The sequence below is a fragment of the Corvus moneduloides genome, chromosome 3 (assembly GCF_009650955.1).
Source record: "Corvus moneduloides isolate bCorMon1 chromosome 3, bCorMon1.pri, whole genome shotgun sequence".
Classification (NCBI taxonomy): domain Eukaryota; kingdom Metazoa; phylum Chordata; class Aves; order Passeriformes; family Corvidae; genus Corvus; species Corvus moneduloides.
Window position 1 is genome coordinate 89276646 of NC_045478.1, and position 18686 is coordinate 89295331.

Consider the following 18686-nt stretch of genomic DNA (forward strand, 5'->3'; position numbering starts at 1 on the left):
AGGGAGCAGGTCCTTTAAAACTTGTCTGGATATGATTTTTGGGATAAATAGAAGCTGTCTTTTTAAAAAAATGTATCTGTTGTAGCCCTACCTACATGTTTCCACTTATATCCTGATTTTCTTTGCATTGGCCTGAGTTAACTCTGCCCCCTACAGCATTCATCCTGTTGGTATGGAAAATGGAAAATTCTGTAGATTGCTTAAAAGGAGTTCCTCTGAGTCTTGATAAGATGGGCAGTGAATTGAAGAAAATGGTAGTCTGAACCATGGTAAGGTAAAATCATATTATGATATGCATGACTAGGATCCATTGCTAATTATATAAGTGTGATGTTTGTATTTTCAGTCATCCTTGCTGCTGTAGTCATCTGGCTGTGGAAGCAAAGGGCCTTGACAGGAGCAGGTGTTTGGGTAATTCTGAAAATTGTGGGGAAGAGAAAGACAGCAGTTTAATCCAGCTCATACAGCCAATTGGAATTGCTGATCTGATTGAATTTTAATGAGCTGAATTATCTTTGTGTTGAATTTGTTGATATGCTTGTGGTTGTTTGAACAAAACTGGGGTTTTTTTTTTTGCATAGATCTAACCTGGAAATAAACTGGAACACAAAATCTGGGAAACAGCTCTTTACTCTTTTCAAATTAGATTAATAGTCATGTATTCACTAGGGATTGACATTGTATTCTTATCTTATGACTTTGCCTGAGTAAAATTTTTACAAAAACACAAAAATTTATAGTCATTAGATTATGTTTTCCCACTAGGAATCTTTTCTGCTTGGGGTTAGTAAGCAACAAAGGTTTTGCAAGCATAGCTTGCTCACATGATTTTAACAGACTTTTTCCAGGCTTCTTTTTTGCCTTTTCTCTCTCATTCCTAGTGAGAGTAGGACTGGGATAATAATAATAATGTTGGCAGTAGTAGTAGTAGAATGCAGCACACCTACGTGTCAAAGAAGGTGCTTGGAAAAAGGAGCAAACTTTCTCTTTATAGCCTAGAGACTAAAAGCAACCTTAGGACTCCATTTTCTGGCTGTCCTGGATAGGCAGAAAGAAGCTCCTCTGGCAGTTGAGGTCTGCTGGTAGTGTAGCTAGGGAAGGTAGGACAAATTAACCCTACCAAAAAGCTAACATATGTTTAAAAAAAAAATCTTAATACATATGGGGGAATGAGACATGTCTTGTACTCAAGTACAGTGGCATATGGATTCTGTTATAGTACTAAGGGATGGGGAGCAAAGCAGGTGGCAACTGCAGAGTGACACTAACAACATTTCTTTTTTAATATTTGCAGGCAGCATAAACCAGAACGATCTGAAGGCTAAAGACAAGGTTTAAGTGCTTCATATACTGCTATAGAGACAATGTGAAAATTCTTAGGCAAAACCAGCACAAAGCAGGCTCTCCTGCTTTACAGCACAGGCAGTTTTTCTAAGAACATGATACATATATATATGTATATGTACACCTGCTGGGTTATGATACGCTTGAAGAAACACAGAGGCTCTTTTCCTTTCTTTTCCTTTCTTCTGACTGAATGATGGCATTTATTCCAGTCCTTTGGGAGTAGGTGCATCCATGAGCATATAGAATTCCTTAATGGGCATCTACAGCTAAAGTTCAGTTCAGCAGGCTTCTAATCAAGTTATTCTGTGTAAGTTTAAAACTGCTTCAGCTGGGATGTGCCATACATTAAATCTCAGTGCCTTCAAGTGTGTCCTGCATGCAGCAGGATCACATAGGTCTCATTTTTGATCTAGGTGTTTTGAGGTTGTATTGACAGTCTTGGAAATACCTAAATTTTCTAACTGAAGAAACTAGAAAGTTAATAGAAAGAAAACTGCAAATCCTTTACACTGGTGAGTTAAAAATATATAACATTGTGTATAACACTGAAGGTTCTGGTTGTTGATATTTTGTTACACTCTTTTTTGTAGTAGTATTTAGGCAAGTATTGAAATTGTCTTTCTAGTTTTAGAAGAAGATGTTGTAATTTATGTTCCTACCAAACCTCTGCTACTGTTCAGTTTATTTTTCCAGTATTTCACAAAGATACTAGTATTATCTTTTAATAATAGCCCTCAGTTATGAGTTGTGATGTGAATTTTGCCTTTATCCTTAGAATTTTGAAAGGAAAAAATCATTATCTGTCTGGTTTCTAGCTGATATTTTGCAGTGATACACCTTAAGTCCAACCATAAGGATATTTTAAATTTGCCTTTTGATCAGATGGAAGTAGAGCTCACTGTAGATGAAATGATTAGCTGAGGGCTGTTCCACAATTTTCTCAGAAATTTGTCTGGATGAACTTTTTTTACCATTCAAAGGCTATTTTCAGTTAACTGGATTCAAGTGTAGACTTCTAGTTCAGCATCCCTTTATCTCAATAGCTACATCAGTTTAGTCCTGTAGCAGGGAAAAAAAATCTGCAGATGTTGATGTATTAATTGTACATGCTCATAGAGGCACCTATTTCCAAAGGACAGGAATACAGGCAAACATTTGCCTGACAGCAAGTATTGACCAGAAACTGAAATGTTGTTCTGAGCTCCAGTAAATATTTCTTGATGCACTGTGTGAGAAAGTTTTCTTGTCTATGCCTAATATAGCTTTGCAAAGTGTGTGGGCAATTAGCGAGGTGGCTTTTCATACTGTGAAAAAGGAAAGTCCTTTTTTCTGCTGAAACACGTTTGAGCTAAATAGCAACACACATCAACTTCCACTAAAAGAGATGGCAGCGGACTATAGAAACCACCCCAAAAGGTCTTTTATTTTATGAGAGAAATCCTAGATGCCAGGGATCTACGAGTATGGGCATCCCAGCTACATTGTCCACCGGGACCACAGAAGCGATTTGATTCCTGAGGTCTGGTGCTGGCTGAGCCGCTGCAGCGGCGAGGGCTTCCAGGCGGGACTCGGACCTGGAGCGGAGCCGAGCCGGGGCTTTCGCCTCCTGGTCAGGCGAGGTGCGCTCCTGGCTGCCCCGGCGGAAGGACCGGCAGCTCGGTCTGGTTACGCCCGAGAGCACCGGGAGCCCCTGCCCAGGGAGGGAGGGGACGCGGTGACGGAGAGGGGCTGCGGGAGAGGCCGGCGCGGTGCCTCCGGCGCCCACAGCCCCGCATCCCCGCTGGCCGCGGCGGAGCCGGGCGGGGTGAGGGGCACACCCCGCCCCGGGCCGGGCAGGACAGGGGAGCGGGCAGCGGCCCCGGGAGCCTCCGCCGTGGGGAGATCGGACAAAGGCTTCCAGGAGAGGGAGTGGCAAGCGGCCGCCCAGCCCTCGGCGGGCTGCGGGCGGGTCGGTGCCGCCGGGACGGGGGGAGAGCAAACGAGACAACTTCCCTAGGGGCACGGGGGGCCCCAGCACGGCGGCAGCGGCAGCTCCTCTCGAAAGGAAGGGGCTCTCCCGTGCAGCTGGCTGCTTCCCCGAAGGTGGCTGCGGGGAGGGGAGGTGGGGGAGGAGCCGGGCGCATCCCCGGGCGGGCGGCGGCCCCTCCACTGCGCCAACCTGCAGGCGGGCTGGAGGCGGCAGCCCCGCCCGGCCTCGGCTGCCGGGGCCGCGCCGCCCCTCGCCTTCGTCCCGGGCAGAGCCGCACGCAGCCGCTTCCCGCTGCGTCGGTCCTGGACTGCAGCTCGGTGGCGGCCAGGGCAACAAGCAGCGGCATCTTGGAGCATCTTCTTTCCCGAGTGCCCTTTCATCTCTCCCAGCCCGCTCCTCTCTCGTACCTGCAGCCTTTTCTTCTCCCTCCACTCCTTCTACCTTATTTCTCCTTGTCTCTCCCTTCTCTTACCATTTTCTGGTTTTAAGGGTTTTTTTTGCTTTCCTTTTCTTTCTTCTTCTCCCATCCTGTTCCTTTTTGGACCATCTTCATTTAGTGCCTCTTAATTTCTTCATTTCTTCTGGTTTTTTTCCCTTGGACTTTGCCTTGTCATGTCAAGATGGAAGTCAGGCATGACTGGCTCTCCTCATCCCCCCATGAGGGCTTCGAGCAGATGAGGCTGAAGAGCAGACCCAGGGAGCCTTCCCCAAGCCTCACCAGAGTAGGTGCGAACTTCTACAGCACTGTCAAGCAGCAGGACTACAGTGCCAGTGTCTGGCTGAGGAGGAAAGACAAACTGGAGCACGTAAGCCAGCTTCTTTTTCCCCCCCACCTCTTTTTTTTCCTTATTTTCTAGACCACTGTCTAGGTGCTCTGTTAGGCTGTCTGCCAGCTGGGACTCCAGAAGAAAAGTGTTGCTCCAGTAGTTGGGCATGGCATTTCCCAAATGATAGAGAAAGGAGCTACTTAGAGGTCCCGTAGTGGTCAGATCTGAGGTAAATGAGATGTCCGTACTGTTCCAAGCCACATGCAAGTCTCTTCCTAACTGGAAATATTTTTTAACGTTCTTGGCTGATTGCTTCTTCTATTCCAGCAAATTCAGCACTGATGTGGGAGGAGGAAGATTGGGATGGTACAGATGGAGGTTAGAGCATTTATCTCACGGTGATTATAATGTAATTCTAGAATAGGTAAAAGAAAACAGCTGTTTTCTTTTTCTTTTTCTTTTTTTAAAATTCTAGATATGATTTTCATTCTTCCCCTCCCCCATCTTTTTCTTCTCCATGCATAGGACTTTGAACATACTCTTACCTATGTGGGGTAGAGATTTCCTTCAAGACTTTTCTTCCTGCAGCAGTAGTACATGACTTAACTGTGTTTGAGGCCACAATAGAACTGATACTGTGGATAGCTCTAGTGAATATTTTATGAGAATTTAAGGTGCTTCAGAGTGTTCCTGTCTCAGATGATGTTTGAAAGCATTTTTCATGTTACTTGTAACAGCAAGGAAATGGGTTGAGAGGACCTGCACGCTGTGTAAGTTTCCTGAATAGCTTATTAGGTGAAACCCATTGTTAGGGTGTACAGTACAATCAAGACAGGAAAGTAGCTGCATTTACAGGGATGTGAAAGAATGTGGATGGGCTTGCATAATGCAACAGTCTGCTATTCTTTACATTAGTGAGTGTGAATTTGCAATCACAGTCACATTGACTTCAAGAGGCACAGGAAAATATTTCATGTGGTACAGCCACCTGAAGTCTCTTTGAATAGAAATGGTCTGATTAGAAGGATAAATTGCCTTTATTACGTGAAAATCCTAGATGGCATAGTAGAGTCCTTTAAAGATGAAGCCTGAAAGAAGGTCCTTTACCAACTAGTTCATGGACTATAACCCTCCCTTCCCATTAACCTGCAGGGTATTTTATCCCTCTTAGTGAAATCTTAAACTTGAGTTGTTTATACTTTGGGGGAAATGACAAGAACTGATGATCAGTTGCAAAGATCACATTTCAAATGTTGAGAAAGGTATTGAATTCTGTATGCCTTTAACACAATTTTGTGATTCTTCACGCTGACAACAAGGCTTCACAGTAGTAAGCTTGTAAGTGGAGTATTCACCCATTGTGAATCAAGAAGAAAGGTCAGTGCCATATCTCAGTACAGCTAAAACATGGAAAGCACAGAAATCTGAGCTGTGGCTCTTGTAACTGATTTTTCTACATGTTGATATCTGTGATCAAATGAATGATTGTTAATTGCAGGGGGGAACAATCTGTCAACAGTTTGATGTCTGGTAGCTGAATGGTCAGATACCTGTATAATAAATCATATTAGCAGGAAGAAGGAAAATAGGCATTAACTTGTTTGAAGATTGAAAGTGCAAAACCTTGATTTTGTGTGTGGTTTTATTGCTGGGTTGTTGTTGTTGGGGGTTATTATTATTTTTATTAAGTCAATATTTTGTCACAATAGTAGTCTTCAATAACCCTGCAGCATTTGTGTGAAAAGCTTTCTCTGTAATCTGTGTGGCATGAATGCATGTTCTTTTGGGGGTTTCCCTCTCATTTGATCCAGTTATTTTTACTCCCACAGCCTATTTGAACAATGCAGAGAGGAAAAAAATTGGAGCATTGATATATCTAGCTTGCCATAAAGTAGTTATTTAATTTACATTTATTGTGAATACCCTGCAGTACACTGATATGCCAACAGTAGATACCTGAAAATACTTTGTTTTGTGGTTTAAGGTAACTGCATTACTCATGAATGTCGTAACAGACGGGCTATTGCATGAATATAAATAAAATGTCTATTTATTTATAAATTCTATTTTGCTTATACAGTTTTGGAGAAAGGTTGTTATTTTCTGTTTTCAGATAAATCTTTGAGGGGTTTGAGTGTTCTCTTGCTGAAGAAGTTATTTCCTACACTCCACTCTTCCACTCCAGGAGACAAACCAATTACTTTGAGATGCATCATTTTGAATGGGATAGTCATTGACATACGACAGCTTTTGGCCAGTATTGCATAATGAAGATATTCACATCCTCCATCCACCTCATGAAGTTGCGTAACATTTCATTACAGCTCCCTCTGAGATAATCATGTTGCTTGATACCTACAAAGAAAATCAAAATACAAGGAGTGAGCATTCATGGAGGCACTGAATGTAAAAGTATGTTATCACAGACTTGATGCTGCACAAGGACAGGTGAGGCAGAAGGAGGGTATATAGTGAGTGCAAGTCAAGATACACATGAACAGATTTTGAAGTTTCATGTGTACTCTTTCAGCATTGAGGAGGGGGTTGGGTTTTGCTTCATTGAAGTGATTTCTTAAATTGATTTCAGTTGTAATAGGGATGAAATTGGGCCAGCGTATTTTGTTCATTACTTACAGTAAATCCTTGTAGGTCACAGTAGGTATTTCATATTGACTTTTGTTGAAGTGAATAGCATAACTTACTCATGTGCAACACTTATTAATCCATGTAGAGTTTGAGGGGTTAAAAAACATCTTCTGAAGCCAATTTGTATCAAATTGTTTATGTAAAAAGGTTGTCAAATATAGGAACAGTTTGTTTCTAGATTTCAAAACTCTAACAGTTGTGGGTTATGGTGGTGTGGTTTTTGGTTTGTTTGTGCTTGTTTTAGGTTTTTTTTACACAGATTTCAATTTGAGGACTGTGGTAAAGAGGTTCAAGAGTATGGTAAAGAGGTTCAAAATTCAACTGCATTATCTCTTCTGAAAGCACAGAGCAAGTTGTTCTTTAAAATTGATCAATATTTAATTATTGACTAACCATAGAGGAAGTAAAAATCTGGAACATATTGCTGGTGTCTTGCTAATTAATTGTTCTTCAAATGGATCTTAATATCATGTGGGTCATTGGCTAGTTGTTTTTGTAGAGTTATCTTTTTCCAAGTGGCAGCAACACAGCTTGTACTATGAAATATGTGAACACAACTCACCCCTGTTCTTTTGTGAACTCAGATGCTGCATTTAAGATTAAATGAATCTGCTGTAACGTGTTTGAAGGCCCAATGAGGAGTTTTTGCTGAGGTGAGGCCTCAGTGTACACACATGCTGTAGCCAGTGTGCTGAAGAGCCATACTCTTAATGGAGGAATTTACGAGAGATGCGAGGAACTCCAACACTGTAGATGTGATCACAGTGATGTTGCAAACCTTTACCTGAAATCTCTGCAGAGCTGAAATTTTTCAGATTCTATGTATTTGCTTCAACTAATTCCTTGTGCCTCTTTGTGAAATTGTTTGCCTGGTATTGAAAGTGTTGGAGAGAAAACTGATGTGTGAAATATTCTTAAATGCTTCTTTGCTTAGTGGTTTTGGTTTTTGTGGTTTTTGTTTCTTTCTCATTGGTGTTGCCTGTTTTTGATAAAATGTGAATTCATTACGAGAAAAAGGAGGAGGTAGGGATTGGGAAAGAGTAGCCAACCTGGTAGGCTTTAGCTGATGGGAGTTAGTCTGGTTTAATTTGCAGCAGCTCTCTGTCATGTCTCTGCATCCCAGAGTAATGACAAGTATTGAAGAGCTGCTTTCCTGGTACCTCAGCAAAGAATTCTGGAGAACTTAATTTTATATAATAAAAGCTTAAAAACTGAACAGATTTCTTTCTAAGCTACAAGAGATACGCTTCAAGCATATATTCATTTTTGACAAATACACATATTCCTTCCTAAGGATGTAGTGGTACTCTCTCTAATAATGTCTAAATTTAATAATTTGCTTGATTATGTTAAAAGATTTAAAAAATTCTCTTTTAAGAAACTGGTTCAAAACTAACTTTTGGGGAGACCTGACATCAGGACAGCATTATTTCCTGGCAATCCTCAGTCTGTTATTTTTGAATAATCATAATCAGGAGAAGTTACTGAGAATTATTGCATCATTTCTTGTTTTTTTACTGAAGTTCTGATCAGCAGCAAGGGCAATGTTGGGATTTTCAGATTCTAAGTACTCTTGCTGTTACTTGACCAGTTGATGCTGTTGCACACTGCTATGTCTTTGGCAGCATTGCCACCCAGGGAGCAAAGTGGCTATGAGGTACAGGGGTAGCAGTGTCACTTGGCAGCAGAGGCAGATCTCTGATGTGCAAGTGTTAGGCTTAAGGCAGTTTACAATGGTGCCTGACAAGTGTGGCCAGATACTTCTCAGAGCTGCATGACCAAATCATAAATAAAATATAGCTTTAATTCACCTGTCATAATACCTTTATAGAAGTTGAAATCCCAAATCCAATTTTGCCAGTTCATTTTTATTATTCAAAAACTAGTAGGTCTGTTAGGCAGCTTTGTTTGTCTCTCTTTTTTTTTTTTTTTTTTAGTGATACTGGAAATTCTCAACAAAAGCATTGTTGGACAGTTTCCAAGTGCATTTCTGCTCTTGCATTAAAATTAACACTAACGTCAAATGTCAGAAGACAGATTTGTAATCTTCAGAAGGACGCAGAAGACACCATGTGCATAGCTATAACCTGCATCACCTAAACAAAGAAGGTGGACATAGCTTGATGTAAAGCACTAACAGGAGTAGAACCCAGTCAAGCCCAGTCCGTTGCTGGACAGCGCCAGTGGCTTCAGTTTAAGGAAGAATAATGCCAGGATATAAATCAGAATTCAAAAAACATTACCCATGTTCCCAAAACAGCCCCAGTCTTGAAATAAATGCAAACATGTGGCTTCTTTTGAGTTAAATGAATTAATAGAATCACAGAATATCCTGAGTTGGAAGGGACTCACAGGATCATCCAAGACCAGCTCCTGGCCCTGCAAGGGACACCCCAAGGATCATACCATGTACCTGAGAGCATTGTCCAAATGCTTCTTGAGCTCTGTCAGGCTTGGTGCTGTGACCACTTCCCTGGGGAGCCTGTTCCAGTGCCCAGCCACCTTCTGGGTGAAGAACCTTTTTCTAATATCCACCCTAAGCCTCCCCTGACACAGCTTCAGGCCATTCCCTTGGGTCGTGTCACTGGGCACCAGAGAAAAGAGCTTTCTCCTCCATTTCCCCTCATGAGAAAGTTGTAATTGCAATGGGGTCTCCCCTCAGTCTCCTCTCCTCCAGGCTGAACAAGCCAAATGACCTCAGTCACTTCTATGGCTTCCTCTCCAGGCCTTTCACCATCTCCGTTGCGTCCTTTGGTGTGACTCTTTTTAACAGCTTCGTATCTTTCTTATATTGTGGCACCCAGAGCTGCACACACCACTCGAGGTGAGGCCACAGCAATGCAGAGTAGAGCAGGACGATCCCCTCCCTTGCCCAACTGGTGATGCTGTGCTTGGTGCACAGTTGTCAGAGTCCTTTGCATTAAGCAGGTATAAATAATTGGCCATCTGGAATAATGGCAGACACCAAAAATAATGGTGTGTGCTGTGTAGGAAGGTACATGCATGGGGGCAGTTCAGAGGGTTCTGGAGAGTCAGCTTCCAATATTTGAAGCTTTTTGATGGTACAGTTGTAGATTTTAATTCCAAATGTCTGTCTGGTCCTGGAGATAGGTATCTATGTTTAGATTTCATCGTTAAAATCAAGGGAACAAACTCAAGTTAGAGGGATTTGGGCTTTTTCTCAACAGGAGACTGGTATGTGGATCGCCTGCCTGGAGCAGTAGTACTTAGCATGAGTTGTGATTCTTGCTGAAGTAGTAGCATGCAGTCTGCTTCACTGCTGACAGACTGTGTGTGGAGGGGAATTCTTATGTTGAAATGCTGATTTCCTTGCAGGTGTCTTTCTCCAATAATGTTTTGTAGACAAACATAATTAGAGAAAATAAATGTTCAGAAAAGTGGAAAAGGTGGACCAAAATAATTGAACAGTGTTGAGAAAATACTGAATAACATTTTAGGGAAAAAAAATGTTAAATGTTTTCTTTTGAAAATGATATGGGGAATTTCAAATCCTGAATAATTTATTTCTGTAGTTACTACACACAAAAGTAATTTTGTATTGCAACCCAGTGAAAATATGATACCTAACAGTTAGTTTTTCTCTTTTTGGTTATAGTGGGTTAACCTTGGTTTTCTGCCAGCTGCCCACCAAGCCACTCTCTCTCTCTCTCCCCTTATCCTCAAAAGGACAGGGGGAGAACATGAGATAGAACATCTTTTAGCTGAGATGAAGATGGGGAGATGACCAATTACTGTCACAGGCAAAACAGACTCAACTTGGGGAAAATTTAAATTAATCTACTGCCAATTAAATATAGGATAGGATAGTGAGAAGCAAGGACAAGACTAAAACCACCTTCTGCCTTCCCCCCATCTTTCCAGCTCAACTTCAGTCCTTTGTTCCTGAATCTTCAGCCTCCTTCCCCTCAATGCCCCAAGTGGCACAGGGTATTGGGAAATGGTGGCTGCAGTCAGTTCATAACACTTGGTCACGACTTCTTCTCACTATTCCCTGCTGTGGTGTGGGATCTGTGCCACAGGATATAGTCCCTGTCAAACTGTTCCAGTGTGGGTCCTCCACACAAGCTGCAGCTTTTCAAAAACTGTACCAGCATGGGTGCCCTCCCTGGGGTGCACTCGAGGAATGGACTGCTCCAGCATGGGCTCCCATGGGCTGCACTTCCTGCTCCTTTGTGGGCTCTCCACAGGCTACAGCTTCCTTGAGAGCACATTCACCTGCTCTGGCATGGGCTGCAGTGTGGTCACCTGCTCTGGTGTGGTCCTCCATGGGCCGCAGGAGGACAACCTACTGTCTTCATGGGCAGCAGAGGAATCTCTGCTCCGGCACCTGGAATGCCTCCTTCCTGTTCTCCTTCGCTGACCTTGGCATCTGCAGGGCTGTTTCTCTCACATTTTTCTTGCTCCTCTCCCATAGCTCCTGGGCAAGTTTTTTTCCTTATATGTGTAATCAACAGAGGCACCAACCTGTGCTGTTGATGGGCCCAGCTTTGGCAAAGAGCAGGTTTGTCAGGGAGCCAGCTGGAGCTGGCAGTGTCCGGCATGAGGCAGCCACTGGTCTCACAGAGGCCACCTTGGCAGCGGCCCCTCATCCCCCCAAAACCTAGCCATGTAAACCAAATACACTAATCCTAGGAGCAGCTCTTTCTCTGGCATATGAGAAAATCATTCAACATTGCATTAATCTAACATATCAGTTCTGATGATTTCAACATCAGTCACTTTGAAAGTGCAAATCTCTAAAGCTAAATTTAAAAAATTTGAGAGGCATATTCACTGTAGCAAGCTTAATTTATAGTGTCTGACTTTATGTTGTTGCACAGTAATACAAAATGACTTTAAGTTTCAAAGTTGCACTAAAAATTAATTTATATATGTATGCATGTATAAATTTAACTCAGCCCATTCAAGACTTTTGAGAAATGAAGTTTTCTAGTTTCTGAAAAAAAGACATAAATCTTAGCCTACATTTCTTCCAGACGTTAACTTCAATGTAGGTATAGAAAAAGTGCTTTTCACTGCTTTGCTTTTCCTAATTCTACCAGCATTAAGGAAAATCCAAATTAGTTTTTTGCTATTGTCATCCTTTCTTTTTATCAGTGTTTACCATCCTTGTTTAAGGATGCAGAAACTTGCAGCTTAATTTCCTTGTCTGTTACACAACCAAATACTCCGCAGTCTTCAGTGATTTGGTCTTGTGGCTGACCATTGACTGTAACACTTTTAAGGGTAGTGGGAGTACTTAAAACACAAGGAAAATTACGCTTAATTAATATCTCCTCACAAATGCAATCAGTTCACTGTCAGTAGAGGATGCCCAAAGAAGCTAGTTGCTATGACTGGTTGTATGTTTAGCTTAGGCCTTCTTCCAGTGCATAACCAGGAATGGTAAAATACTGAAGGGAAAAGAACTTCTCAGACTATGGAAGGATGGAAACAACAGGCCAGCTCATGCCTATGATAAATAAACCCTGCTTTATTGCCATTCAGGATGGGAAATCATATACTCTTCATTGTTCCTGAAAAAGAAAGTCCTGTGATAAACTCCCTAGATCTGTCTCCCCTGACTGAATGTTTTCTTGAGGCACAAGAGATGGGTTTCTCTTGCTTTGTTTTTTTTGTAACATTATTTCAGGTCTGTTTCCCATACCTTTTTCATGGTTTCATTACTGAGAGGGAAAAAAATGAGCACCCTGCTAATGTCTTGCAAGGTCCATATATCCTCTTACACCAAATAACTCCTCTGTTGTATTTCAGAGTCTGAAAGGAGGTTTCTTAAAATAAGATTTTGATGCAACTGTTTAAATTTTTGCATTCCTAGATGACAGTTGGTAGAGTGAAAAAGTGTAACATTAATTTTCCCATGCAGTGACACTCTAATGTCTGTAAGATTGTGTAGTCTGAGTGGACAATCAAGCTGTTTTCAACTTGTCCTTCACAGTTTCTGGGAACAAAAGTAGATTACTTGAGGATAAATCTCTATTAGGCAATAAGTGTGTATTCCCTAAAGAGCTAAATCCAGGATGTGTGCTGCTGCTTGCTTGAAACCTGCATGCCCACGGGGGGAACGATGAGCTGGGTGTGTACTTAGGTGCTCCTTTGCCTGGTGGGGATGCAGTTGATCCATTTATGGAGAAATGAGGCACTCACAGATTCCTTGATCATTTGTGTGACAAGGGAAGGCAGTTAACCCACTGTCCCCTCAAGCGGCAAACGCTGGGCTTTTTATGCTTGCTTGACTATCTACTGTGCCTGAGTGGACAGAGGGGCCACTCAGCTAAAGAAATGTGTGTGGGGAATTGGGAGAACCTCAGACGTTTAGGAGGGGCAAGAGAGGATGATGATACATTGGTGCCAGTTAAATGAATTGATTTAATCAGAAAAGAATTTTTATTAGATTGGAAACTTACTCCTAGGGTTTTTTTGAGTCCATATCCATCAAAACTTGGTCTGATTTTTTTTCTTAATAGGATTTGCTCCTCAGAATTCTTTAACTTTTATAAAGACTTTCCAAGTATAACATAGGATTTGAGTATTTTTATAGGGGTTTGTCTTATTTTTTTTTGATCAATGCACTGTGAATTTGACTGTGTAGATAGCATCTAGCCCTGGATGAAGAAGTATCAGAGTGGTATTTTTAGTAATGCTACATAGCCCTGCTCTCTGAAGATGAAGAAAAATTTACCTATTTCTCCCCACTTTTGCACAGCCTGTAAAACCCTCTAGGTGCAGTATTTGTAGGGAATAAAGTGTTTTTTATTAATTTCTTACCTTAAAACCAGGATTTTAAGAGGACTTAGTAAGTTTCATTTTTGACTGTATGATGTCAACATAATCAGCGGCTTGTTTTGTATTTGATAAAGTTGTTGCAGCTCATAAACACCAGTCATTCTATTTTTATTTTTGTTGCTACTCATGTATCTCTATTTACAGTTGTAATTAAATATTTAATGGAATAAAAAAGCTCATGTATTTGAGAACTGCTGCTAATAAAAAAAACAGTGATTTAGATAATTCCTGGCATTCTGATACATTAAATAGGCTGGATTTCCCCAAGGCATTTTAAACTGTTTGGAGCAGAACCAAATGTGGAGCAGTGCTGAGATAGTGATAGTGACCAGCTTAAAATCCTTGATCCTGTTGTTACTGCAGTGAAGGCATATTTACTTGGGGTTGTACTCTTACTTGGTTTTCTAAAAGCTAGTATATGCTGTAAAAAGCCTGACATAACAAGCAGATTTGTATTCATTTTGAAACACAGGAACATTTAAAAGTTATAAGGTCTTCAGCACTTCCAGCCACAGTAAACGTGTCATGCCTCACTGCTGCTTTTCGTGTTACAGAAGTGATGCTGCTGTCCATTGAATTTCATGACTGATCCTTTCTAGGCAGGAGATTTTTTGATAAGGGAATATGCTTTATGGACTGAACAAACTTCAGGCATTACCTCAGCTGAGGCTGTTTGCTTCTGGGAATGGTGTTTAAGGTGACACTGTTTCCTAAATGCAGCTTGTGCACTTTTGTTTGGTCTTGTTCCAAAACCATGATCCATTGACTTGATTACTATGGCATCAAGTTGTATATGAGCTACTTGAGAGAAGACTGTGCATCAGCTCGGCTGTCACAGATTTGGAGCTAAAAACCAAGTTCAATATCTCATGCTAAGCAGCTGGAGGAAAAATCTGCCTTGGAAGCCTCACTTTTTCTTGAGCTTTAAGTCTCTGGATCATCAGGCTAGTTGCTGGATAAATTATTTGAGAACACTCTGCAGTTAGCACAGGGCTATCAAAAGGACAGAAGGCATCCTGATATAACAGAAGGGATGTAAGAAACTGTAATATCTATGTGAACATGAAAAAAATTATGTAGATCCAGTTGCTCAGCATTTAAGCCCACCTTAAGGTGTTTCAGAATGGAGAATACACAAGGAAGTTAGATGGGTGCAGGGTGCATTTGAAACTGTAATTACATGGCAAGAGTAATGAATGGATATCTTAAGAAAACTCAGCAGAACAAAGCTATCTGTGAAATTATTTCTTTGTTCCCCATTAAAATACTTCTGTACCTCATTAGAAAGTGTAAGTGAAAAAGGGAGCCCATCATACTAAAAAGCAAATCAAACCTAAACTGGCATATAATTTCAGATTAATGATAGCAGGTATGATCTGTTTTCATGTTTTGTGCTAATTTAAGTGCAAAAGTGCACCTGCTTCGATGGTAATAATTGGGGGAAAACCCCACAAATAAAGAAAACACCAAAACACCTCATTGCCTCTTGCAAAACATTAATTAGATGAGCAAATAGTTCTAGAATGTCCATTGGAGTGACCGGTGGCTACAGTAAAGCTGGGGACTTGTGTCAAGTTCTGCTATTTCCCCATAGTTGTTTGTTGGAGAGGACCCATGAGCATTTAGAAAGGCTTGTGTTCCTGAACACTAGAAGAAACACAAGTGATGAGGGGTCATACAGAAATTCTCGTGGCTTTCTGGCAGATGCTGACAGAAGTTGGCCTGTTTAGTTCTTCCTGGGCAATGATAAACTAGCCAGCATAAATTAGGTTGGGAAGATGAGTGAAATGGAGTAAGTTGGAGCTAATGCTCTGTCAGTTTGCTCAAGGACTGGAACAGCTTTAACCTTTAAGCCTTTGCAGGACAGTGGGGGGGGATTTATGTCTTCCTAAACAGAAGCTGATGTGCATTTGTAACCCTGTGCTGCCCATTTGCTGGTACCTTCTGGAATGTGTTTCAAAGGTTTTAAGCCAGTGGGTTGGCACAGGTAGCAAACACACTGTTTTCTTTCTTTCCCTAAATCAGTACATTCCATAACTACTTCCTGCTTATTAAAGAATTGTCTTACGGCCTGCAGCCATGTGTTTAGTCCTATAAGCTCTAATACTGAAGGTAGCTATCTACTTTTGTGATCTTGGATGCCTTATGGAAAAGTAGTTTCCCAGAGTTTTCAACAGGATCCATAGTGCTAAATTCGGGTTGGATAGTGCACCGACTCTTCACATCGTTTAGATGTGGCTTCAGTCATGGTTTGAAGTGTCTGCTAAACTGTACAAATTCTCTGTATCTTTTCACAAAAAACCAGTATGTTTTGTGAACAGCTGACTTCTGCTATTGACTAGGTAAAGAGTCGCTTGGAGTCATGCATGCAGTCCTGTGCATAAGTGCTGCTTAAAACAATACGGGATGAAGTATATTCAGTGCTGCCTCTCTGTTGGAACTGTGATTTTTAGATCCTTGAGAAGGTGCATCTTTTGAGTAATTCCTGTTACATAAATAAAGACTACATAACCCCCCTGCTTAGTGCAGCTGATGGGATGGTTCTAAGGAAAGATGACTTGAAAATGTGTTACTTAAAACAAGCAGACGAAAAGATCACTGACGAATGAAAGCCAAACAATTTTGAAATTATTTGCAATTTTAAACTATTTTTGAGTGAGTTATTTGTAGAATGTGAAACAAATCTATGATGCTGAAGACTGATTGGTACTTACTTGGGATGTTGTGAGCATCAAAATATATCAATATACCAAATGCTGTTTTCAGGCTTTTACAGTGTAAATGATTTATTGTTTGGATAACAATTCCTTTGGGTCTAGCATGAAACAAAACCCTTAAGTGTTCTGGAAAACGTTATCCTTTTGAACAATGCAATTTCCTTTGTCAATGTGAGCTGCTGTCCCTGCAGACTTTTCTTTCAATTCCCCATTGGGCTTGTGGCAGGCAGCTAACCTCTTCTGTGTTATTTTATCCCATTTTCTGCAATATTGTTCTCTCTGAGCCTTTTTGTCATGTCTTAGCTGCATCAAACTCCTGCTGCAGAAAGCTGGAATGTGCCACACTGTATTCTCTGGCTCTGTGTATATGGACTTCATGCACATCAGCCTAAATCAATTTGTTTCTGCAACCATATGACAGCTGAAACCTTAGTCTGCTGGAAATTTCAATATTTAAAAAATACTTTTTTTTCAGTTTGTGCACTTTTTTCCTCTATTGTGTATCCGTGCTGGGGCTGTTCCAGGAATTCTGTTTGGCTTTAAAGAACTGTTGTTCAAATCCATTTTTTACAAGACACTCTATTGCAAGGTTGGATTTACCTACCCAAGGCCCTTAATTTTTCATTTTTTTCCCTATTTATATAATCTCATAAATTCTTTCATGGTGCTTATTTTTTAAATTATTTTTCTTTATTCCCTTGTCCCCACCCTGCTGCTCTGTCCTCTCAAACTCCTCTAACAAATCCACAGCCCTGTTCTGGTATTGCATGCTGTGTTCTGTGATGCACCTTGTGTGAAACACCCAGGGAAAGTATGGTGAGTAAAATACATGTAGGATTTGCAAAAATGCACTTCTCTTACAAGGTTTCTACATAATTTCTGTTCTGTCAGGACAACACTTTCTGAAGTTCTTAAGTGATTTAAACTCATAAATACTGAATATGGACTTCTGAAAACCCTACGTTACAAGGAAGATGGAAGCTTCTGGGGTGTGTGAGTTTGGGTTGGCTGACAGCCTTGCAAGTGTGGTCTATAGATCTGATAATATAAAAGCCAATGGTTACATGAAGAGCAATAAAACTTTTCACCACCAGTGTGACTTTGTAGTGTCAGCCAACAGCATGTTCTTTCAGAATCTCTTTCCTTTGAATTAAATAACAGCTCTGATTTTTTTTTCAGTGCAGAGAAATACAAGCAACTGTACCATTGTGTCTTGAAAGGGATGAAAAAACAGTTTATTTTTCTTACGGAATCTGTTTTTCAAATGATTGCACATTTACTTCTGTTTTTCAGGAAGAGACAACTGAGAGTCCATCTTTTCAAGTTAATTTGTGCAGGTAGTAAGTAGGTTTTTCTCTGATCATGTGAGAAATTTATGGCAGATGTAGAAATGCCTGTTTATTACTGGAGTACCGCTGTAATACCTTCTGATTTATAGGCCACAGTACCTAAGACACATGAAATACTTGAAATTTTTATATGTTTTAGCTCTCAGGTTACCACTGTATGTTATATTTGTGTTGTTTTGGGTTTTTTTAATACATTGCTTAAATAAGAGAGGGTGAAGGGTGTGGTATTTTTGGAAGGCTGTAAGATCCCTTCCTGTTTTGACTAATCAGGTTGTTGTATTGGAGCTGATGCTTTCTATGATTTCTTTTTTGCTAAAAATCTCTCCCTAACAGCTGTTTGTGCTTTGGGTTTTTTAAATGTGTGTTTCTCCAGTATTTGCAAGATTAAAAATATTTTATAAGAGCCTTTGGGAATACTTGTTGCTTTGTTTATTTACTTTATGATTCTGTTTGGCATCAGATGTTCTCAGTTTGTTTCTGGGCATTATTAATTTTTAATAGCATATCTGGCTAATTTATTCAGGCTCATAGTGTGGAACTCCTGACTTGAGTAGAACAGCTTGATGAGGAGCTAGTTACTGATGGGTGTTTGATTGTTACCACCATGAAGGAAATACCTTCCCAAAATACCATTCCAGATAATAATTGCATGTCTAATTTGAGACATGATGATGATGATGCCGGTGGTGGCCTCTCTTCTGTGAGTTACACTGGTTTTACAGTAGCTTGTTCTAGCTGTACTTAATTAACTTTAATTACATGTCTATATATGTGTATAGTTTTAACTATTAAGCATGATACTGTAACCCATAGCTTTGTTTAGTTGTAGTTATTGCACATTTACCATTCATTGTGTTGTTTTCTTCCTTTTCCAAAAAAAAAAAAAAAAAAAAAAAGGCAGCTTGGCAGCAAAAGAAAGGTTCTCTTATTATATTGTCCTGGCTGCTCTGCTGTGAAGGGAGAGATTAGTGATTTTTGAAAGCAACTGAGCCATGAGGCCCAGAGAAGCTTTTAGTGTAGAGATGGGGCAAGCAGAGAAGGAGAGGAAGGGTGAAGCTTGAAGAAACTGAAGGAAACTGTAGGC

The 18686-nt window shown here is 40.7% G+C and overlaps 1 protein-coding gene across 1 annotated transcript in view; it reads left to right on the forward strand.

The window, feature by feature from the left end:
• Positions 1–3549: 3549 nt before the first annotated feature.
• Positions 3550–18686, forward strand: part of PLD5 (phospholipase D family member 5) — a 184418-nt gene continuing 169281 nt past the window's right edge. The window contains exon 1 of the mRNA XM_032102673.1: positions 3550–4122. Coding sequence (XP_031958564.1) covers positions 3937–4122 — 186 coding nt within the window. The 5' untranslated portion in view covers positions 3550–3936. The remainder of the gene's footprint in view (positions 4123–18686) is intronic.